Source organism: Balaenoptera physalus (assembly GCF_965194825.1).
Source record: "Balaenoptera physalus genome assembly, chromosome: 11".
Taxonomy (NCBI): Eukaryota; Metazoa; Chordata; class Mammalia; order Artiodactyla; family Balaenopteridae; genus Balaenoptera; species Balaenoptera physalus.
Window position 1 is genome coordinate 106,150,438 of NC_138896.1, and position 23,211 is coordinate 106,173,648.

General features: G+C 55.4%; 1 protein-coding gene across 3 annotated transcripts in view; it reads left to right on the top strand.

Moving 5' to 3' along the window:
* The first annotated feature begins 703 nt into the window (after window positions 1-703).
* Window positions 704-23,211, top strand: part of CAND2 (cullin associated and neddylation dissociated 2 (putative)) — a 30,474-nt gene continuing 7,966 nt past the window's right edge. The window contains exons 1-11 of one of the 3 annotated variants that reach the window (XM_082415641.1): window positions 704-854; window positions 5,838-5,981; window positions 8,961-9,115; window positions 9,828-9,951; window positions 11,649-11,914; window positions 12,953-13,058; window positions 13,240-13,382; window positions 15,226-15,548; window positions 16,614-16,755; window positions 17,135-18,637; window positions 20,603-20,698. In XM_082415641.1, the coding sequence (XP_082271767.1) occupies window positions 787-854; window positions 5,838-5,981; window positions 8,961-9,115; window positions 9,828-9,951; window positions 11,649-11,914; window positions 12,953-13,058; window positions 13,240-13,382; window positions 15,226-15,548; window positions 16,614-16,755; window positions 17,135-18,637; window positions 20,603-20,698 (3,070 nt within the window). In that variant the 5' untranslated portion in view covers window positions 704-786. Of the gene's footprint in view, window positions 855-5,750; window positions 5,982-8,960; window positions 9,116-9,827; window positions 9,952-11,648; window positions 11,915-12,952; window positions 13,059-13,239; window positions 13,383-15,225; window positions 15,549-16,613; window positions 16,756-17,134; window positions 18,638-20,602; window positions 20,699-23,211 lie in introns of all 3 variants that reach the window. The other 2 variants (XM_082415642.1, XM_082415643.1) reach the window with 2 other exon arrangements.

A 23,211-nucleotide genomic window follows, 5' to 3' on the forward strand; every position in this document is an offset into this window, starting at 1 on the left:
GGGGAGAAACTGTGCACGGCTTCATTCTGGTTAAGAACTGTTGCCCAGTCTGGGGTCAGTCCTGATTCCATCCCAGATTCACTGGCCATGTGGCCTGCAGCAAGTCCCTTTGCCTCTCTGGGCCTCAGCTCTGCAGCTATAAAATGAAGAAACTGGCTGTGATGTCCTGAGGGTTGGAGGTGGCAGGCAGGAGGCCTGGGGCGACAGGGTACACTCCATATCCTGTCTGGCTTTGGGGTGGGCCGCATGGGGAGCAGGGTGGGGGTGGAAGTGCTTTGGTTGGCTTGACCTACAATAGCAGCTCCTGTTTCTTGAATGCCTACAGATGAGAAAGCTGAGGCTTAGAGAGGTCAAGTAACTTGGCTAAGGCTTCACAGCAGCAGAACTGACGGAGGTGGGGTTCGAACCTGAGACTCTCTGTTACCATGCCTGTGTCTCGCGAGCAGGGTTGAGGCCCACAGGAATCATAGGGAGAGGCTGTCCGGTGAGAGATGGTGAGCTCCCGGTCTGTGGGAGTGTGCAAGCCGGTGATGGGCCGTCTGCAGGGCTGGCGCCTAGCCGAGACCACAGAGCTCCTAGCGGGCCCCCCTCCCGGGCCCCTCCCGCCTCCCGCCTCCCGCCTCCCGCCTCCCGCAGCGGCGGCCACAGCAGAGGCGAGCGCTGCGCCGTGGGGCGGGGCGGGGCGGGGGCGGCTATTTCTGTTCGCTGAGCGCAGCCCGCGTGCGGCGGGGGAGGGGGCCGCGCCGCCATATTCCCTCCCGTCGGCGGCCCCGCGGCGCAGCCACCATGAGCACCGCCGCCTTCCACATCTCCAGCCTCCTGGAGAAGATGACGTCCAGCGACAAGGACTTCAGGTGCGCCCGCTGCCCGGCCCCCGCCTCTCCGTCCCGCCCTGAAGCCCCGGCCTTGCCCTCCCGGAGCGCCGGCCCTCCCCCGGGACCCTGCAGCCCCCATCTCTGCTCCTCGCAGCGGGCCCCACTCCTCCACCCGAGACGCCCCCTCCCCGCCTCTGCGCCCGGCGGAAGCTCGGGCTGCGTTCTCCGCGGATTGCTTGCCCTTTCCTCTCCGGGACTCCAGACCAGCTGCGTCTCCCACCGTGCAAACTTCAGCCCCTGCCTGCCGTCCCGCGTCTGAGCCGCAGCTTGCCCCTCTGCACGCTTCCTCTGCCTCTCCTCTCTCCACTTATGCCCAGTCCGTATCTCTCGCCGCATTTGATGGGCCCTGGCCCTCCTCTTCAACCCCCGCTGAAGCCCTCGGCCTCTCCTTGGGGATCCCAGCGCCTGCCTCTTCTTCTCCGCATTGAAACCCGCTCCCCTCCCAGGACTCCAAGTCCCAGGGCTGACTTTTTCACTCGTACTCTCAGCTCTGCTTTCTTCTCAACATCACCCCAGGCCTCCTCCCCGCACTTCATAGGGGCACCCTTTCCCCGCCTCCCGGCTTTGCTCTGACACCACCTGAGGGAGGGGGCTGGGCTGAGTGGCTTAGCAGACAGAGGTAGGTGATGGTTTCGGTGGGGGCTTATAGGTTTTGTGGGCCACTCCCTTTCTGGTCCAGTCCCCTCCTCCTCAGGGGAAACTGAGGCCCAGAGAGGGGAAAGGATTGGTCCGTAATCACACAGCCAGTTCTGGACCCTCTGAGCTGAAAGGAGTCCTCAGAGAGGATATAGCCGTTGAACATTCTGTCACTTTACCCCCCCATTTTACAGATAGGGAGAGTGAGGCTCAGAGGTCAGAAGGGCCCAGGTGCAGTCACAAAGCTAGGAAGTGGAGAATCGAGGTGCACAGCCAGGTTAGTCTAACACAGAGGATGAGATCTCAGCAAGGCCCCCTGACAGGTGAGGATACCCAGGCCCTGCCCTCCTGGTCTGACCCCTGCCTTCGGCAATTCATTCCTCAACACCGCTCAAGAACCCCCACTTCAGTAGAGCCTCTGAGCCACAGTCCTGGGTTCGGATCCTGCCTCCAGCCACTTACTGGTTGTGTGACTGTGGACAAGCTGCTTAACCCCTCTGAGCCTCAGCTTCTGTTTCTGTGAAATGGGGATAATAACAGAACCCACCTCGAGGGTTGGTGTGAAGATGAAATGAGTTAATACATGCGGGATGCTTAGATTAGTGCCTGGCACCGCGTAAGCGCTTAATAGATTGACACTGTTGTGATTTTGGGCACATCAGAAATCTGCCAGTCCCCTCCCCTGTCTGGGCCTTTACCTGTAAGTTCTTTGTCTGCCCCGTCATTTCCCCCCTTCACCAGGCTAGCTTCTACTCAGTTGTCACCTCTTTGGGATGCCTCCTGATACCCAGGCAGGGTTAGGCACCTCCCCCAGCCCATATTTCTGCTGCATAACTTTTTAAGCCTGGGAGACCCAGAGCTCCTGGACCTCTGGACTGTGCACTCTCCTTTTGTGTCCAGAGTATGTTCTGGGTACACAGTTGGTGCTCAGTGAATGTTTTCTGTGTCCCAGGCTTCCTGCTGTCCAGTGTAATCTCATTCAATCTTCCTGTCTGCCTGGGTGGTAGTGATTGTTCTTCCTGTTCTCCAGAGGCTTGGAGAGGTGAAGTGACTTGCCCAAGATCACACAGCCGGCCAGTCACCGAGGGGATTTGCACCACTGTCTAGGCCCTCAGGTCCAGGCTCTAGGAGAGGGAATTGGCCCTGCCAACTGGAGCCTGAGAAGCCCTTCCAGTCTGCTCTGCCAGCGGCCCTGAGAACATTTAAAACCACCCCAAGCATATGAGGATGATGTCTATTTTTAAAGTCCAAATACCAGGGGGGCTGGATCCCGCTGACCAGCTGTCCAGGCACCCATGTGGCCAAGTATTTCAGTTGAGTCGCCTCTAGGGTTTCTCTGGAATGAAACTGAGACTGTGTCCTCTGGCTCCTGGAGGCGGACGGTGACTGCAAGTGGGGGTCCCAGGCAGGTGGAGGAAGTCTTCGATCCCTGTTGTTCTGGGCCCCCACTCTGTGGGCAGACGGCTGCTCTACTCCCACTCAGACTTCAACAGTGAAATGGGTAAATTGAGGGGTCTTGCAGGAATTCCTACATCATTTCTTGAAAACATAGTAGTATTGGTTCAGGAGCCAGGAGACCTGACCGGTGTGCTGATTCTTTTCCCAACTTGCTGTGTGATACTGGGCGGTTCATGCAACCTCTCTGAGCCTAGTTGCCTCATCTGCCTCATGCCGAAAGCTGCTTGTCCTATTAAAACCTCCCAAAGGTGTTACGAAGTGGGGCAAAGAAAATTCCCATTTTATAAATGGAAAAATTGAGGCTGAGAGAGGAGTCAGTTGTTCAAGGTCACCCAAGTGATAAGTATATGGCCAGTATATTTACTTAAAGCCAAACTTTGGTGCCCAAGCTCTTATCTACCAAATGATACCCTTTCCTGTATACGCCCCCTTTACGACCACCACACACACATACACATATATGTGAGAGCTGAGTGTTTGCAGGAACTCTGGGGTGTCAGAAGTGCTGGGGAGTATTTCAGAAGGATTAGTTTCTGAGTTTGGATTTCCACACAGCTGGTTGGCTCTGAGCCCTGTTAGGGGCTGGTCCTAACCCTCCTTCCCCTTCTGCCCTTACCCTGCCCCCTCAGGGCCTCTTTGGACCTGTTGTTCGCTGGGCCTGGAGTCCCAGAGATGAACTGACAGGCCTCTGTGAGTTCACAGTTTAACAGGAGAGACACCGGTGACCAAGCTTGCAGCGCAGTGTGAGAGATGCTATAATGGAGGGGTCCAGAGTATCTGAGAGGGTCCTATCCAGGGGGACCAAGTGTGCTTAGAGATTGTGGGTGGACGATAGGGCAGAATGATGAGAGGAGTCTTCCCTGAGACTAGGACATTTGAGCTGGGCCCTTGACAGGTGAATGGGAGTTCAGTAGGTGGAGAAGAAAGAGACAGGAGGCCCATCTTGGGCAAAGGAGTACATCCCTTGGGTTGCCAGGCTGAGCTGGGTCTCCATGGACTGCAGCAGAAACTCAGCTTCAGGGCCCTGCCTGCCTTCTCCGAACATCCCTTCAACTGGACAGACTTTGGGGTGCGTGTGGCTACCCCAGGCCTTGTCCTGGCTCAGATCCAAACCTCATCCTTCATCTTAACCTTGGCTGCTTGTCCTGAGGTGGCCAGGCCCACAGGTGGGCATGGTCAGCCCTGCCACCCGCTCCTTGCCTCCAGCCCAGCCTCCTTTCTTCTCTCAGGCTTGAGGCTTATCCCAGCTGTTAAAAATAAACAGCTATGACACCGACAAGTGCCCTCCTGCCTAAGGGGCCCTAGGGGCCACTGTGACATCCAGCAGCAGGTCTGAGCCTGCAAAGATGAGGCTGGAATCCCACTGTGACCGATTTTGCCATAGCAGGCTTGGTGGGGCGGGGAGAGCGGGTTCTTGGTTGACTCACTCAAGCTAGAAAGCAAGGCTGGTGTGAAGAGGCCTGGTTGGGGAGCAAAAGCTGGACGCTTTCTTTGGGGCTGCCACTCTCTGATCCGGACTTCACAGCATCTCTCCTCTCTGCTGTCAAGTGCCTGCAGGAGCCAATAAACGGGTGCAGCGGGCCTGGGGAGAACCTGCTGAGCTGGGGAGTGTGCACCTACCTACAGAGGGCAGCCGCCACTGCCTCGAGCCAGTTACAGTCACCAGAGACCGCTGGCCCAGCTGTATTCAAATATTCTGTTTTCAGGAGAATCTGGAAATCAGTACTTTTATGTCAACTCTTCTAATTTTTAAATGTCAATAAATAATTCAAATTTTCGAAAAACATTTGCCAGGTGGACACAGCCGAGGGCTGCCAGTTTAAGACTGCTCTCCCCTCCTGATCTTGGCAGGAATGGTGCTCCATGTTGCTACGGCAGCCCCAACTCCCCGTGACCTTCCAGCTCAGACTCCACTGCAATTTCAAATGCCGGGGACACGGCATCCGGCCACACGGATCTGCCCAGCTGTGGGTGGGTGGTCCTTGACGCTGATGCCCACCCTGGGTCTGCGAGCTGTGGCTGGGGACTGCTCAGCCGTTGCCATCTATGTCTAAGATATGCCTGTTGCCCGTCAACCTGGCCTGGGACGTTAGTTCTCACAGTGTGGTCCCCGCCCCTCAGCCTCATCCGGGAACTTGTTGGAAATGCATAATTTGGGGCCCCAGCTCAGACTTTGTGATTCAGAAACCCTGGGGCCCAGCAGCATTTAGCAAGCCCTGCAGGTGATTCTGATGCTGGTACGGTTTTGAGACCCGCTGGTGTGAGGGCAGGGCTGAGTGATTCTTTGAGGTTGGGTGGGCTGGGCGGGGCTAGTCCCCCTCCACCTGTCAGGTAGAGAGGCTTCCTGCTGACACCTGACTTGGTTGCAAGGTTTGTGTTCGACCTTCTAGCCCGACTGAGACGTGAACGACGTGACATTATAATCATGGCAGGACACTTACTGAGTGCCCACTGTGTGCCAAGCACACCCCATACATTGTCTTCTTTTATCTTCCATACAACCCCACAGGGCAGGTACCGTTCTCATCCCCACTTCTCAGACAGGTTAAATAAGGCTCAGAGAGGTGAAGTAACTTGCCCAAGTTCCCATTTGCATAAATGGCAGAAGCAGGAGCCATGTGCTTTGGAGGTCCTAAGCCTTTAGCTGGGGTGCTGTGTGTCCGAGTCTGCCACCTTGGGCCAGTCGGTATCTCACACACGCGTCGCCTTGTGGTAGCCCAACTGTGCCCACAGCCCAGATAATCTACTTGCCCTTGACTGCCCCTGACCCTTTGTATCAAGGTCTGCTTCTGGGGAACTCTAAGGTGCTGCCCAAATCACCGGGGCCCAGGAGCTGCTCGGCAATCCTCCTCCGTCCTCCCTGCCCAGGTTCATGGCCACCAGTGACCTGATGTCAGAGCTGCAGAAGGACTCGATCCAGCTGGACGAGGACAGCGAGCGCAAGGTGGTGAAGATGCTCCTCAGGCTTCTGGAGGACAAGAACGGGGAGGTGCAGAACCTGGCGGTCAAGTGGTGAGCGTCGACCCTGGTGGTGATGGGAGGGTCCCTGCCCCTTTGGGGTACAGCCTCTGAGAGAAGAGTTGCCGAGCAGCTCTTGGAGCGCCCGTGGAGCCGGACAGTGACTTGGTCTGGGTTCCCCCAGACGTACACCCCGTGGCAAGGATTCAAGTGTACGTTTACCAGGAAAGAGATCCCAGGAAACTAGGTCGGGGGATAGAGAAGTGAGGCAGGGAAGGAAGAAAAACAATAAAGCATCAAGCAAGTTTCTCCTGTGGGCGAGTGGAGCTTACCCCTGCTGGGGATCCCTGGCACACAGCGTAGGACATGCACCTTGGAGTGTTCCCACCTGCCAGCTTTCCTTGGTTGAGGGCTGCTCCTGGGGTAGGTGGAGGGTTATGCATTCGTTGGCATCTCCAGCCAGGGAAAGCCCTCAGGCACAGATGCAGGTGCTGGCAGCTGGAAGGTCAGGCTGGCACGCACAGGAGTGGTGGGGGTGAAAGAACGCGGCGGGGGTGGGCGCGTTTGCCGTAGGCATCATGAGGTGTGGTTCTGAGACCTTTTGCCAGTTACCCCCAGAGCTGAAAAAGCAAGATGGGGTATGTGCAGGGCATGTGTGTGTGTGGCGGGGTAAGCAGGGGACTGAGGAATGGCGGGGGTCAACAGAGAATTGGGGCACTGCCTGTCAAACAGTACTCTGCGAGCTGGACCCAGGTAGTGAATTGGGGCGGGTAGTGAATTTCAACTTGATCCCAAGAGTAGAGGAATTCAGTAAAGAGTTTCATGCAGGAGCAAGACGTGCTCAGGTTTGTGGTCTGGGAGCCTCCCTCTAATGGTGGAATTGAGATCAGGTGGAGTGGTTTCCTACTAGCAGAAGCAGTAACCCCTTTTTATAACACGTAGTCTGAAATACTCTTATCACGAAATGAAATTCATGCATAATAGAACCTGCCTTTACACATGATTACAAAACAGTTTATATAATGCCTTAAACTGGAGCATAAAGGAGAAATAGGAGGAACGTTGTTGATGGTAAAATAGTGTGTGTTTCACTGTGTAAATGCTCAGGCGCGTTGACGGTAGACGTGTAATGAAGTCGTGAGAAGCCTGCACCTGAGGTAGGCTCGCCGAGGCAGCAAGCAGGTGGAGACAGGTGTGGACGTTGGGGACTCAGATAGCACAGGCGGCATTGCTCTTACGAGATTTTCTGAAATGGTGACCATGTCCCGGTAAAGTTTCCCAGGAAAATAAAGTACAGTCTTCCTTCGAGTTACCTGATAACTACATTTTTGGAAATTTTAAGAGTATATTAAAATATTAATATTTTAATATATTAAAATAGTGCAAAAAAGTACTTTGTGTTTATATGTAAAATGAAATTAGGTTTTGGACTCAGATAATTATAGAAAGGCTGCTTACCTGTATGAATGCCCAGTGGGATGTTAGAAACTCCAGCAGGACATGGAACATGGTTTTACAATATTGTCTTTCTGTCATCCGTGACCTCCCCCCCGTCCCCTCAATAAAAGCCAGAAGTGCCATCTCATTAGTTACGATGAGCATAACTAATAGAAGGGCCCCCCCAGTAAATATCCAAAACGCCCCTCAGGGCAGAATCACCCCTACTGAGAACCAGTGCTATAGAAGGTAGAGTGGAAAGACCTGGGATTACTTAGAAGTCAAGAGTTTGCCAAGTGGTGTGCACTGCGGCCACCTGGGACCCTTGTTTAAACTGTGTGCTCCCCACCCAGGGATTCTAATTCAGGAGGGGGCTGGGGCGGGCAGATGAGGATGTAGCACCCAGGAATCTGCATTCTAATGCGCACTGTCATCTGAGAACCACTCTTTTAGGTCAGAGGTTCTCAGCCTTGACTGCATGTTAGAATCACCCGGGGAATTAAAAAAAACTCACCAGCTCCAGGCCACACCTGAAACCAATTAGCTGAGACACTCTGGGGCTGGCACCTGGGTAACAATTTCTTAAAAGGCCCCAGGTGACGGCAATGCGCAGTTAAGGCTGAGAAGCAGTGTGTCTGGTGTGGTTTTTAAACTTTCGCGTGCATTCGAATCAGCTGGGGGTTTTGTTGAAGCACAGATTCTAGTTCACTAGCTCTCGGGTAGGACCTGAGCTGCTGCATCTCTGCGTCTCCAGGTAGTGCTGATGATGCTGATCTGTGACCGCACTTGGAGAAGCAAGCCTCTAAGGCAGAGGTTCTCAAAGTGTGGTCCCTGGACCATCAGCATCTACTGCGAACTTGCTAGAAATGTAAATTCTCAAGCCCCACCTAGACCCCTTAAGTCTGAAAATCTGGAGTGGGGCCCAGCAATCTGTGTTGTGTGTTTTGTTTTTTTGTTTTTCTTTTTGTTGCGTTGGGTCTTCGTTGCTTCATGCGGGCTTTTTTTTCTAGTTGTGGCGAGCAGGGGCTATTCTTCGTTGCGGCGCGTGGGCTTCTCATTGCAGTAGCTTCTCTTGTTGTGGAGCGCGGGCTCAGTAGTTGTGGCTCGCAGGCTCTAGAGCACAGGCTCAGTAGTTGTGGCGCACGGGCTTTGTTGCTCTGCGGCATGTGAGATCTTCCCGGACCAGGGCTCGAACCTACGTCCCCTGCATTGGCAGGCAGATTCTTAACCACTGTGCCACCAGGGAAGTCCCACAATCTGTGTTTTAACAAGTCCTCTAGGGGATTCTGATACACGCGCAAGTTTGAGAACCCTACTCTTGGGCATTCTTTGGTTTCCAGCTGAGGTTACTGGGTTCGATGGTTTGGCCGTATACTGAGATGTAAAACCCAAGAGGAGGTGCAGGTTTGGGAGGTGCCAGGAATGATGTCGGCATACCCAGAGGGTACCTCTCTTTCTGGCAAAATAGGAAGTCCCCTGTTGATCTGGGGCCTTTTCCTCAGCACATGTGGCCCCATAGACATGAGGGGACATAAGGGGCAGCCCGACTCGGGCTGAGCCTGGGCTTTCGGACCTCCTCCCTCCCTCCATATTCAGCCTGGGTCCTCTGGTGGGCAAAGTGAAGGAGTACCAGGTGGAGACCATCGTGGATGCCCTCTGTGCCAACATGCGGTCAGACAAGGAGCAGCTCCGAGACATCGCTGGCATCGGCCTCAAGACCGTCCTGTCGGAGCTCCCCCCTGCAGCCACAGGTACTCAGGTCTTAGGGACTCGGTGCTATTGCTATTTGTCCTAGTCTATGATTGAAGAAGCTGAGGCTCAGCGAGGTGAAAGGACTTACCCAAGGTCAGCCAGCTAATAAGTGGCAGAGAATTCAGACCCAGATCTGTTAAACTTCATGGCTCTGTTTCAGGGATGCTTTTAGCTGCAAGTAACAAAGTCTAACTAATGGCAGCTTGAAGAAGTAGGGGGTTGCTTTTCTCACATAACTCTGAAGGGATCTGCCACTCCATTTTTACAGCCATTCATTCAGAAGCTCAATTAGGACAGGGCTGAAGTCTCTGCCCATGTCTCTTGCCCTTTATAAGAAAAGCACGTGTTTCCCCAGAAGACTTTGACCTGTATCTCACTGGCCAGAACATGGTCACACCTGGCCTCTCCAAGCAGCAAAGGAGTCTAGGAAAGAAGTGCTTAACTTTTCCCACCTCCGCATTGGAAGGCAGAGGGCAAAGGGGTCAGGTGTGGGGTGAGCAAGGCAGCAGGTCCGCCCTTGGTTCTTTAGCTCCCCAGCTGTCTCCTTTAGTGTGGTCTGACTCTGTGTCAAACCTTGGACCACGCCAGCCCTGGCTTCCCTGGTCAGCAGGATTTGGGGGATGTGGGCTCAGGAACACAACCAGAGCAAAGGCCAGCCACAGGTGGAGGCCAGCCCTGGGCCTCACCACACCCACCTTGTGCTCTGTGCAGGCTCCGGCCTGGCCACCAGTGTGTGCCGGAAGATCACAGGCCAGCTCACCAGTGCCATCGCCCAGCAGGAGGACGTGGCTGTGCAGCTGGAAGCCCTGGACATCCTCTCTGACATGCTGAGCAGGTGCGGGAGGCCACCATGGGCAAGGGGGACAGGGAGGGTCTCAAATTCACAGAGCCAGCACTTACTGTACACCAGGCCCTGTGCTAGGGCTCTGTAGTCGTACCAGCAGTGTCCCAGGAGAACTCATTTGTCACCGTTTTATGGGCTCTGAGAGGTGATGTGGCCTGTCTGCAGTCACAGTCAGTAAATGGCAGAACCTAGGTGTTGAATTCAGGTCTCTCCATAGCTGGAGCCCATGTGTTGTTCATCCTCTCCCTCGGCCCTTCTTTCTCTTTTTCTTCTCTTGGATTAGTATAGCTGGGCCTTTGTTTTAAATTGCACTACACATTTTTAAAGTATTCATTCATTCAGCCTCTCAAGATTTGAGCACCTACTGGAAAAATGTCAGGTGCTGGACTAGTTCTGGGAATATGGAGTTGGCTGGGTCTTGGCGGCCCCTAAGGAAAAGCTCACAGACACATAAATCTGTGAATGGAGTAAGAACAACAATACGGCTAAGAGCAGGGCCCGTAGGAGCTCAGAGGAGGAACCCATAACCCAGCTGGGGGTTGGGAACCTTCCTAGAGAGGGTCCAGCCAGCTGAGCCTTCAAGGGTGGGCAGGACTTGGCCAGGCGTGGGTGAGCATAAGGGAGACCCTGGATGGGGGACCTGCCTTCAGCCCAGAGGGCAAAGGCCAGAGAGACATGGGGTCCTGGGGGTTGTGCAAGGCCGTCGTGGGGTGTCATGAGGAGGGGCTGGTGTGGAGAGATGAGGGCTGGGAGGGTGGGGCAGTTGACTAAAGATTCTACTGAAAGTGTGAGGAGCTCACGGAGGGGTTCTCGGCAGGCATGAGGAATGCCCTGGGTGTATTTGTGTGTTTTAGACTGATCTTTCTATGTGCAGAGTGCACGGAAGATGGGAGGGGGTTGAATGGGCAGGGAGACTGCTTAGAAGGCTTCTGCAGGCAGGTGAATTCAGGTTGTATATAGGAGGTAGACTCCACAGCGCTTGGAGTGGATGAGAGGCAAAGACTCAAGGCTGACACCCAGGGGTCTGGCTTTCCTAACTGTGGGCACAGACACAGGGCCATTGGCCGTGTAGGTGCGCTCCAGGAGCAATGTCGGGGCGGACGTGATGGTTTCCGTTCGGAACATGTTGAATTTGAGGTGCCTGGGAGGTACCCACTCAACCGAAAACTCCATAGGGCAGGACTGAGGGCCAGAGTCCGTCTTGCTCTCCCGAGTTTCCAGCCCAGGCCCTGTCACATAGTAGGTGAATGCATAAATAAATGAAACCCAGGAGAGAGGTCTGGGCTGGACAGAGAGATATGTGAGGGTGAGGTCAATGTGTTGGTGTGGAGTGAGAGAAGAAAAGGTTTCAGGACACATATGGGACAGGAAAAGCACAGGCCTGGTTTGAACGTGGGATAGAAGCTGCTGCAGGGGCTGCGTTCTATCTGTGCAGAAACCATTCTCTGGTGTTCCCTCTTGCCTTGAGCCCGGAGCTCAGCTTATCCGAAGGGCACTGGGGAGCCACTGAAGGAGTTAGGCAGAGGCACACTTTAGATCACTCTGGCCTCAGTGATGGGGAGGGTGAGGGCCCTTGGGTTGTCATAATGGGGGAGGCGGCCAGGAGCCCATGGGGAGAGGGGAAGCGCCTGGCCCAGGCTGCCCGCCGGGTGGGCCTCACCCGACACCCCTTCCTTCCGGCTCCCCAGGCTGGGCGCCCCGCTGGGCGCCTTCCACGCCAGCCTCCTGCACTGTCTGCTGCCGCAGCTGAGCAGTCCACGCCTGGCCGTGCGCAAGCGGGCTGTTGGGGCGCTCGGCCACCTGGCGGCCGCCTGCAGCACTGACCTTTTCGTCGAGCTTGCGGACCACCTGCTGGACCGGCTGCCCGGCCCACGCGCGCCCGCCAGCCCCGCGGCGATCCGCACCCTGATCCAGTGCCTGGGCAGCGTTGGCCGCCAGGCAGGCCACCGCCTCGGTAAGGGGGAGGGGCCCCACGGGGAGGGGGCGGGGCCGACTACAGGGATCCTGGGCTGAGGGGGTGGGGCCCGGGTGAGCCACCTCTTTGGTTAAGGGGCGTGGTTGAGGTGGGGAGGGGCGGGGGCGGTGCTGAAGCGCCTGAAGAGGAAGAGTGGGCTCGAGAGGCAGCCAGGTGGGCCCTGAGCTCAACCTGCTTCTGAGCCCTACCCAGAGGCTCGCGAGGGTAATTATAAGTCATGCCTCCAAAGGGATGATGTATGTACAATAAACCGCATTACTTAAAGTGTACAATTCAGTGTGTTTTGAACTTTTCGCGCACTTGTGAAACTACCACCGCAATCAAGATGCAGAACATTTCCATCACCCCCAAAAGTTTCCTTGTGCCTCTTTGCAGTCCATCCACCCTCTGCCCCACCCTAGGCAACCACTTGTCCACATCCCCCCAAACAGCAGCCACCCTTGGGAGCATGGACCTGGGAGAGGGAACTGCACAGGACCGGACAAGGGTTCAGGGTGGGAAAGCGTACGGCTGGAGAAGAGCTAGGGCAGAATCCATATAAAGCCCAGGGACCAGTGAGGGGGCCCCCCTTGCCTGTAAGGGCAGTGCCTGCCTCCCCACTTTCCTTGCCCAGGTCTACAACCTAGTGCAGGAAATAAGGCAAGAACATGAGTAATAGTTTCAACAACAGATGCTTCTTATTGAGTGCCTGCTTTGTGCCAGGACCTGGGTGGAGATCTTTATCTGAATCTTATCGTTAATCTTGACAAACTCTCTGGCTGGTAGGCATTGTTATCCCTACTGTGAAGATGAATGGTCTGAGGTTAAAGAATGTTGTGATGTGCCCAAGGTCCCATAGCTTATAGGGCGCTGAGTCAGGGCTAGAACCCACATCTGCTTGACTCTGAAGCCTCTGAGTAACTTTGCAGTGGCCAGGGCTGCAGGTGCAGGCACAGGCTGAATGCTGTGGGCTGGGGGAGCCCCGGAGATGGTCTGGCCTCACCTCGCCTTGCCTCAGTGACCCACCTGGCCCTGCAGGGACCCATCTGGACCGGCTGGTGCCTCTGGTGGAGGAGTTCTGCAACCTGGATGATGATGAGCTTCGGGAGTCCTGCCTCCAGGCCTTTGAGGCCTTCCTGAGGAAGTAGGTGCAACAGGGGTGCTGGAAAACGGGGGCCCCGGGGTTTCTTTGAGAAGTTGGTGGGGATGGAGTGGGGGCAGGATGCTGGCCTCAAAGCAGTCAGGTCTCAGGACTCACCACTGGGCCCCATCCCCAACCCTGTCCTGCCTGGGTCCAGCAGAGCCTCCCCTATCCCACCCCACAGGTGCCCCAAGGAGATGGGCCCCCACGTGCCCAACGTGACCAGCCTCTGCCTCCAGTACATAAAGCACGACCCCAACTATAACTACGACAGTGACGGGGAAGAGGAGCAGATGGAGACGGAGGATAGTGAGTTCAGTGAGCAAGGTGAGTGGCCAGCTTGTCCTTGGGCTGCTGGGTGGAAATGGGTGCAGCCTTCCCGCAAATCCCCCAGCCAAAGACAGGGGCCACATATGGTGCCCCCATCCTGATCCCAGCTCTTCCTCAGGCTCCAGCCCTGCCCTTGGAAATCTGGATCCTCTGTGGTGCCCACACTCTCTGATTGCACAGATCACAAGATAGTAGTAATTGCTGATGTTTATTGAGCATCTCCTGATGTCCTACGTGCTATTTTTTTTTTTAATATTTATTTGTTTATTTTTGGCTGTGTCAGGTCTTAGTTGCGACACGCGGGATCTTTCATTGTGGCGCTCGGGCTTCTCTCTAGTTGTGGCGTGCGGGCTTAGTTGCCCCACGGCATGTGGGATCTTAGTTCCCCGACCAGCGATCGAGTCCACGTCCCCTGCTTTGGAAGGTGAATTCTTAACCACTGGACCAGCAGGGAAGTCCCCTAAGTACTCTCGTATTTCATGTTCCTTATAATGACCCTAGGAAACCAGGTATTTATTATCATCCCCATATTTCAGACAAGGAGACGGACACTTATGAGAAGAGATTTGCCTGAGATGACACAGCTAGGAAGTGGCGTAGCTGGGCCTTGGAGCCATGTTTGCCAGACTCGCCCACCTCATGCTGCCATCTCTGTACCCTTTTAGTTATGGTTTCCAACAGCCATTGCTTTAACCCAGCAGAGTGAAGCTCTAGTGGTGGAATGATTGGCACTGACAGGGAGAGATACCTGGATGGGGGATGGACTCAATGGCTTCTTTCCTTCTGTGCCTGTGGGCCTGTCTGTCACTCAGAGGGAAGGCCCTGGGCCCTGGAGGCATTGGATGGAGGTGAGGGCCTTAGGTCCTGATGGGTACTCAGAGTGAGATGCGGTGGTAGGAGATGAGATTGGACGGGCATTTTGGGCTCAAATGCCCGGCCAAGGAGATTGGACATTTTCTTGTTAGTAACAGGGAGCTCTGGATGTTTCTTCATGGGTGACATAGGGTGGAAATAACAAACAAGGGTCCATCAGCGGGGACACATCTGCTCCGCTGACAAGCCGCATCTGGGGGACCATCCACCTGGCCCACTATGGCTCGTCCAGATGCAGTGCTCTGAGAGTCTGGGTTCTCTGCAGAGCAGTGTGGGTAGGAGCATGCTGGCCTTTGAGCCTGTGCCTGGGGGAGTCCCTAGGGAGGACCGTCCCCCTCTGAGCCTCGTGTGTGTCTCCCCAGGTGTATGAGTTGGCTTTGCGGGCCTCATTCATCTCTGCTGTTTCTAGCTGTGTGTCCTCAGGACAGTCCTCATTCTCTCTGAGCCTTAAGTGTATCATCTATAAAAGGGGGCTCAAGACACCTTCATTCCTGAGGCACGGTGAAGACTTGAGCTCTGACCTCTTGGGGGAGCTCGGAGAGTGGAGAGCCACACAAACACAGCTTTTCCTTATTGTTAGTCCTGCTTGGAAGCCGGAATCAGGACCCTGTCTGGGGCAGGGGAGCTACCACCTTTACCTTCTGAAATCCCAGTAAATGAGACATCACGCAGCCAGTCCTGAAACCCAAGGATGGGTCTTGTGCCCCGAATGGATTCCCTAAATCCTCACTGGAAGCTTGGGAGTCAGTTTTTCCCTGGTGCAGTCAAAACAACCAAGAGTCTGGAGGCAGCGGGAGGACCCTGGTGTAACTCCAGCTGGTTCCCTGCTTGACGCCACCCCTAGCGCACAGCAGGTGTTCATTAACCGGTAGTGACCATGGAAAGGTGAGGCCCTGGCGGAGCCCCCCTCACTGCCCCCTCACTTCTCACCCCTCCGTCCTGGGAGACCGCCCTGGGTGGTGCGCAGGGCTCCATGGGTGTCTGGTTCCCGCCCCAGAGAGCGAGGACGAGTACAGCGACGACGATGACATGAGCTGGAAGGTGCGCCGGGCAGCGGCCAGGTGCCTGGCGGCCCTGATCAGCTCTCGGCCCGACCTGCTGCCCAGCTTCCACTGCACCCTGGCGCCCGTGCTCATCCGCCGCTTCCGGGAACGCGAGGAGAACGTCAAGGCCGACGTGTTCGGGGCTTACATCGTGCTGCTGCGGCAGACGCGGCCCCCGAAGGGATGGCTGGAGGCCATGGAGGAGCCCACCCAGTCGGGAAGCAACCTCCAGATGCTACGAGGACAGGTGTGCCTGCCTGCCCCTCCCCATGCCCCTCCCTCCTGCTCACAACCCTTCCCTCCTCCATCTCCCCACCCTCCCACCGCCCCCCATCTCTCCACCCACCGGATTGTGCGTACCGAGCACCTGCTGTGTGCCCGGCCCTGTGCATGAAGTGGCGGGGCACAACAGGGAGCAAGACGGATGAAGTCCCTGGCCCTGGACCACACAGTCTCGGGCAGATAGCCCACAGCACAAGTAGGGTTCCAGGCCACAGGAAGGGGGTTCAGTTTTATTCTAAGAGGGTAGAAGCCACGGGAGGGGAATTATGGGATCCCACTCACATTTGAAAAAGCTCACTCTGGCTGCTGTGTGGGGAATGGATCGTAATGGGCTGGAGGCCGCTGCAGCTGTGCAGGTGAAAGGGCGTGGTGCCTTGGGCAGGGGGCAGGGGGACAGGTGGTCGGACTTGAGAGATAGTTTTGGGTTTTGCAGATGGATGTGAAAGGCAAGGGGCAGGGAGGTGTCATGTGAGTTCTGGGCTCTGGCTAAAAATAGTGCAGTCCCTGAGATGGTGGAGGGTGGAGCGGGGGCATGTCTAGAGTTCTGTTCTGGACATTAATGTTCGAAGCCCTCGTTGGATGCCGGAGTAGAGATGTCTGGCGGGCAGTTGGCACACAAGTCTCGTGTCAGAGATGTAGGTCTAGGAGTCATTGCTTCAGGGGAATCCTCAACTCGGAAGTGGATGAGCTCACTGGGGAGGGGATCTAGCTGGGGGAGGGAAGGGGACCCCGGTGCTTCACTCTCACCAAGTGTAGGAGTGAGAACCACGCTGCCCGGTGACCTTGAGCAAGTTACTTCAACTCTGTGCCTGTTTCCCATCTGTCAGCTGGGCACAGGACTGGTACCCACCTCAGAAGGCGAGCGTGGAATCAGGTGCCTGGTACAGAGCAAGTGATGGGAAGCTTGGGGTGGAATGATCCTCTCCACGCTGGGGGTCCTCCATGGGCAGGTGCCCGGGCAGAGTCCCCCAGTAGTGGGTGGGGTGTGGAGGTTCCTGGGTGGTCACTGACCTCCCCCCTCCATCCACAGGTGCCTCTTGTGATTAAGGCCCTGCAGAGGCAGCTTAAAGATCGGAGTGTCAGGGCCCGCCAGGGTTGCTTCAGCCTCCTCACCGAGCTGGCAGGCGTCCTCCCGGGCAGCCTGGCAGAGCACATGCCCGTGCTGGTAGCAGGTAGGATGAACTGGAACCCAGTGTCTGCTGTTCTGGGCTTCTCCCTGAGCCCAGCCCCCAGCCCCCAATCCCTGAGAGTGCCGCTGTTCAGCAGCCTACAGTGGCTCCCCGCTGCCAGCAGTGAGAACAGGGATGGGGTGCAGGCCCGATGTCCTGTTTTTAAATAGGTTTCCTGGCCTGTGTCCTAAGCCCTGGCTCCGGCCACGGCCAAGCCCTGACCCCTCATAGAATCTGCTGCATGAGAGCCCAGGTGCCTGGGTCCAGCTCAGACGCTTGAGGGTACTCCACCCCTGCATCCAGGGAGGGCTGAGTTGGGTCAGGGTCTGTGGCCTGGTAACCTTGGCCCGCTTCCCCGCCCCCCCCCCGGCCCCCAACCCAGGCATCGTCTTCTCGCTGGCGGACCGCTCCAGCTCCTCCACCATCCGGATGGATGCCCTGGCTTTCCTGCAGGGGCTGCTGGGCACAGAGCCGGCTGAGGCCTTCCACGCCCACCTGCCCACTCTCCTGCCACCTGTGATGGCCTGCGTGGCTGACCCTTTCTACAAGATCGCAGCCGAGGCCCTGCTGGTGCTCCAGGAGCTGGTGAGGGCCCTGTGGCCGCTGGACGGGCCTCGGATGCTGGACCCCGAGCCCTACATTGGAGAGATGTCCGCGGCCACCCTGGCACGGCTTCGTGCCACCGACCTGGACCAGGAGGTGAAGGAGCGGGCCATCTCCTGCATGGGCCACCTCGTGGGCCACCTGGGTGACCGGCTCGGGGATAACCTGGAGCCGTCGCTCTTGCTCCTCCTGGACCGCCTGCGGAATGAGATCACCCGGCTCTCTGCCGTCAAGGCGCTCACACTGGTGGCCGTGTCCCCGCTGCGGATCGACCTGCAGCCCATCCTAGCTGAGGCACTGCCCATTCTGGCCTCGTTCCTGCGGAAGAACCAGCGGGCTCTGCGGCTGGCCACACTGGCCGCCCTGGCTGCCCTGGCCCAGAGTCAGGGCCTCAGCCTCCCGCCATCCGCCATGCGGGCCGTGCTGGCCGAGCTGCCCTCCCTTGTCAGTGAGAACGACATGCACGTGGCCCAGCTGGCTGTGAACTTCCTCGCCACTGTGACCCGCGCCCAGCCAGCCTTGTTGGCCAAGGTCAGCGGCCCTGTGCTTGCAGAGCTGCTGCGTTTGCTGCGCTCGCCCCTCCTGCCGGCCGGTGTGCTAGCGGCCGCCGAAGGCTTCCTACAGGCCCTGGTGGGGACCCGGCCGCCGTGCGTGGACTACACCGAGCTCGTCAGCCTGCTCACGGCGCCCGTTTACGAGCAGGTGGCGGACAGCGGGCCCGGCCTGCACAAGCAGGTGTTCCACTCGCTGGCTCGGTGCGTGGCGGCCCTCGCAGTGGCCTGTCCCCAGGAGGTGGCGGGCACGGCCAACCGCCTGGTCTGCGATGCCAGGTCGCCCAGCTCGAGCCCAGGGGTCAAGGTGCTGGCGTTCCTGTCGCTGGCCGAAGTGGGCCAGGTGGCCGGGCCGGGCCCCCAGCGGGAGCTGAAGGCGGTGCTCCTGGAAGCCTTGGGCTCGCCCAGCGAGGACGTGAGGGCGGCTGCCTCCTACGCGCTGGGCCGCGTGGGCGCGGGGAACCTGCCTGACTTCCTGCCCTTCCTGCTGGGGCAGATGGAGGCCGAGCCCCGGCGGCGGTACCTGCTGCTACACTCGCTCCGGGAGGCCCTGGGGGCCGCCCAGCCCGAGAGCCTGAAGCCCTACACCGAGGACATCTGGGCCCTGCTGTTCCAGCGCTGCGAGGGCGCCGAGGAGGGCACCCGGGGGGTGGTGGCCGAGTGCCTCGGGAAGCTGGTCCTCGTGAACCCTCCATTTCTCCTGCCCCGGTTCCGGAAGCAGCTTGCTGCAGGTAGGGGCACAGGGATGGGCACAGGCAGCCCAGATCGGAGGTGGGCGGAGGTCCACATTGGGCGAACTTGTTCTGGTCATCGGGTCTGAGAGTCACAGTGTTGACAAGATTTAAGGCAGAGGAGCCGTTAAAAACAGTGTTTCCTGAGACTTAAAGGCCTCTTCCTGTGGGACCCTCTGGGATGGAGGGGACAGAATCCTTGATGTGTCCCTGCGACAAATAAACTTTTCACGGTGCCACTTGTGGACAGCAGCCTTGTGGTCCAGGTGAGAGTTAGTAAAGGCAGTTCTCTGAGGGGCCAGAAACGGCAGCCTGCAGGATGCAGCTGTCTCGGGCTAGCATGAGGCAGGAGCAAATGGAAACATGGCCTAGGATTGGATGCCAGGCACCAGGCTGTGGAGAGGGCCAGGGAAGGGGTGAGGAAGGCAGGTCTTACGTTCCGGAGTTAGGGCGCGTCAGGATGTTCTGCAGCTCAGGAGGGAGGAAAGCGGGCAGGTGGACTGTGGGGTCTTAGGCAAGTGGAAGCCCCTGAGGGCGAAAGGCCTCCAGGCCTTGAGCTGGTCGCCTGGTCCCCAGAGGGTCAGTGCTGTGTTAGTTGACATAATGCAGCCAAAGTGCTTGGTATAGTGGGTGGTACCTGATTAGTACTGCTGATATCCACTATCGTTGCTGTGTCAGTGACTCCGGTTAAGCCCTTCCTGGGTTGCTGGTATACAAGCAGCAGCTCTGGGCCCTCACCGCTGTGTGGACAGGACAACCACGTTGAGGACGTCACCTGTTACACTGCACAGGGTTCTTCACAAGGAACCTTGGGAGGCAAGAGTCTTGGGATGAGGGCCAGCCCTGCCTTTTCTAAGCTCAGATGTGTTTAGACCTCGTGCCCACTATTGAACCAGCTAACCAGTCACATTTCCTATTTACTGCCGGCTGCTGGGATGCTTCGAGCCGAATCAGCGGCCTGCTTCTAGCAAGTTCATAGGACTTTCTAGTTGCCTCTCGCTGCATGCCCCTCACTCTGGTTTCCATCTCACTTTGTCCTTGGCCTCATTTTTCTTAATTCAATTAATCCTATTCTATGTGTATTATCTTCATCAGCCACCCTGAATCTTCTTAGGAGCCAGTCAGGATAGAAAGAGAAAGAGGAAAAAAACTACAAGTCTGAAGTCAGTAACTCACTCACTCATACCCTAGCATCAAATTGTAAACTTTCTGCTGAGTCTTGAACTGAAGTCTTGGATGGAAACAGCCTTAACCCATTCAGTGCTGTGTGCTGGAGGGGTGGAAGCTGCCGATTAATCTCCTTCACCCTAATGGGAAGTGTACTCCCTTCCCTTTCTGCAGCTTCTCTACTCAGAAAGCAAGCAGAAAAGCAAAATTAAGTGAGTTCAGCCTGCTTGAAGCACAACTGCTCCCTCCTTGGAGAAGCCCACAGAGAGGGCTCAGAAGCAGCCGGTGAATTCTGGACCTGCTGTGTGACCTTAGACGTGAATTTAACCTTTCCGGTCTCTCCTCACATGTAAAATGGAGATTAAGAATTTTTATTAATTATTGTTACAAGTATTATATGATTTATTATTATTATCAACCAATGACTAGGATTAATTAATCCTGAGTATTAATTGAGATAATGTGTCTGAAAAATACAACACAACCCCAAGGCCTGGGCAGAGAGGTCTTTCTTCGAGTTGAACCCTGTCTTGGGTTCTCATTCTCCGTTCCTGCCCTTGGCGTGGCTGCCTGAGAACTGGCAGTTTTACCCTCTCAGCCGAAGTAGGAAGAATTCAGGGGAGATTCTGGGCTGCCAAGGAAAGTGGTAGCATCAGCTTCCCCAGAGATGGGCGGGGCGTCTCGCGTGGGGAGGGGATGTGGTTCTGTCTCGGAGGCTAGGGGAGCCTCAGCGCCCTCTGGCCTGTGGGTGTCCGGGACCCGCCGCGCCCGCCCCAAGAGCCCCCTCCCGTCCTGCAGGTCAGCCGCACACCCGCTGCTCTGTCATCACAGCAGTCAAGTTCCTCGTCTCGGACCAGCCCCACCCCATCGACCCCATCCTGAAGACCTTCGTTGGTGAGTGCCCCCGCCCCTCTGCCCCCTTTGGTCACCTCCACCCTGTTCTTGGGCTTGAGCTGATTTTTCTTTTTCTTTTCTTTTTTTTTTTTTTTTTTTCATTTTTATTGGAGTATAGTTGATTTACAATGCTGTGTTAGTTTCAGGTGCACAGCAAAGTGAATCAGTTATACGTATACCTATACCCACTCTTTTTTTAAAGATTCTTTCCCATATAGGCCATTACAGAGTATTGAGTAGAGTTTCCTGTGCTCTACGGCAGGTTCGTATTAGTTATCTATTTTATATATAGGAGTGGGTATACGTCCATCCCAATCTCCCAATTTATCCCTCCCCACCAGCCCCTTGGTAACCATACGTTTGCTTTCGATATCTGTAAGTCTGTTCCTGTTTTGTAGATAAGTTCATTTGTATTGTTCTGTTTTTTATAAATTTATTTATTTGTTTACTTTTGGCTGCGTCGGGTCTTCGTTGCTGCGCACAGGCTTTTCTCTAGTTGCGGCGAGTGGGGGCTACTCTTCTTTGCGGTGCGCGGGCTTCTCATTGTGGTGGCTTCTCTTGTTGTGGAGCACGGGCTCTGAGTGTGTGGGCTTCAGTAGTTGTGGCACGTGGACTCAGTAGTTGTGGCGCCCGGGCTCTAGAGCGCAGGCTCAGTAGTTGGGACGCATGGGCTTCGTTGCTCCGCGGCACGTGGGATCTTCCTGGACCAGGGCTGGAACCCGTGTCCCCTGCATTGGCAGGCGGATTCTTAACCACCGTGCCACCAGGGAAGCCCTTGTATTGTTTTTTAAAATTAGATTCCACGTATGAGCGATATCATATAATATTTGTCTTTCTGTGTCTGACTTACTTCACTCAGTATGACAATCTCTAGGTCCATCCATATTGCTGCAAATGGCATTATTTTGTTCTTTTGTATATATGTACCACATCTTCTTTATCCACTCCTCTGTTTGTGCACGTTTAGGTTGCTTCCATGTCCTGGCTGTTGTAAATAGTGCTGCAGTGAACATTGGGGTGCATGTATCTTTACAAATTATGGTTTTCTCTGGGTATATGCCCAGTAGCAGGATTGCTGGGTCATATGGTAGTTCTGTTTTTAGCTTTTTAAGGAACCTCCATACTGTTTTCCATAGTGGCTGCACCAATTTACGTTCCCACCAACAGTGTGGGAGGGTTCCCTTTTCTCCACACCCTCTCCAGCATTTATTGTTTGTAGATTTTTTGATGATGGCCATTCTGACTGGTGTGGTGTGATACCTCATTGTAGTTTTGATTTGCGTTTCTCTAATAATTTGTGATTTGAGCATCTTTTCATGTGTTTTTTGGCCATCCGTATGTCTTCTCTGGAGAAATGTCTATTTAGATCTTCCACCCATTTTTTGATTGGGTTGTTTGTTATTTTGATATTGAGCTGCATGAACTGCTTATATATTTTGGGGATTAATCCCTTGTTGGTTGCTTCATCTGCAGATATTTTCTCCCATTCTGAGGGTTGTCTTTTGTTTATGGTTTCCTTGCTGTGCAAAAGCCTTTAAGTTTAATTAGATTCCATTTGTTTATTTTCGTTTTTATTTTCATTACTCTAGGAGGTGGATCAAAAAAGATCTTGATGTGATTTATGTCATAGAGTGTTCTGCCTATGTTTTCCTCTAAGAGTTTTATAGTGTACGGCCTTACATTTAGGCCTTTAGTCCATTTTGAGTTTATTTTTGTGTATGGTGTTAGAGAATATTCTAATTTCATTCTTTTACATGTAGCTGTCCAGTTTTCCCAGCACCACTTATTGAAGAGACTGTCTTTTCTCCATTGTATATTCTTGCCTCCTTTGTCAAAGATAAGGTGACCACAGGTGTGTGGGCTTGAGCTGATTTTTCTTACATGTTAGCCAAGGGGAGTTGGAGACCTGGGAGGCTGCCTCACCCATGATAGGCAGCGGGGCTCAAATCCCTGCACTGCCCCAGAATCGCTGGGTGGGCCCAGCATGCCCCTTCTCACCTCTGAGCCTCAGTTTCCTCATCTGTAAAATGGGATTGAGAAATCCTTATCTACGTGTTCTCAGGTTGTTTTGGAGACCCCCCTGTGTGACTGGGGGGAAAGCACTCCATGAACACAGGCTCTTAGAGGTAGAAAACCACAGCCTCTCCCTTGCATTGGCTTTGGCGGGCAGCTAGCTGGGTAGAGCTGCACAGGGGCTGGGGAGAGCAGCTCCCCGGCTCATCCCTGGTCTGAGGGGCCTTCTGGCCTAAGGAGCCCAAACAGCCTTGCCTGTGGACCTTCACCTGGACCACACCAGAGTCTGGCCCTCCTCATCCAGGCAGGGCAGCCTGGTGGAGTGTGGAGAGGTTTTAGAGTCCAGCAGCCTTGGTTCAAATCCTGGCTCTGCTGCTTGGGCTGTGTGAGCATGGACAGGCCACCTCGTCCTTGGCTATAAAATGGGGGTGCTGATCCCCACCTGCTGGGGCACTGTTGTGTGTGACCAAGGGGCCAGCACTCTGGGTTTGTTTGGTTTT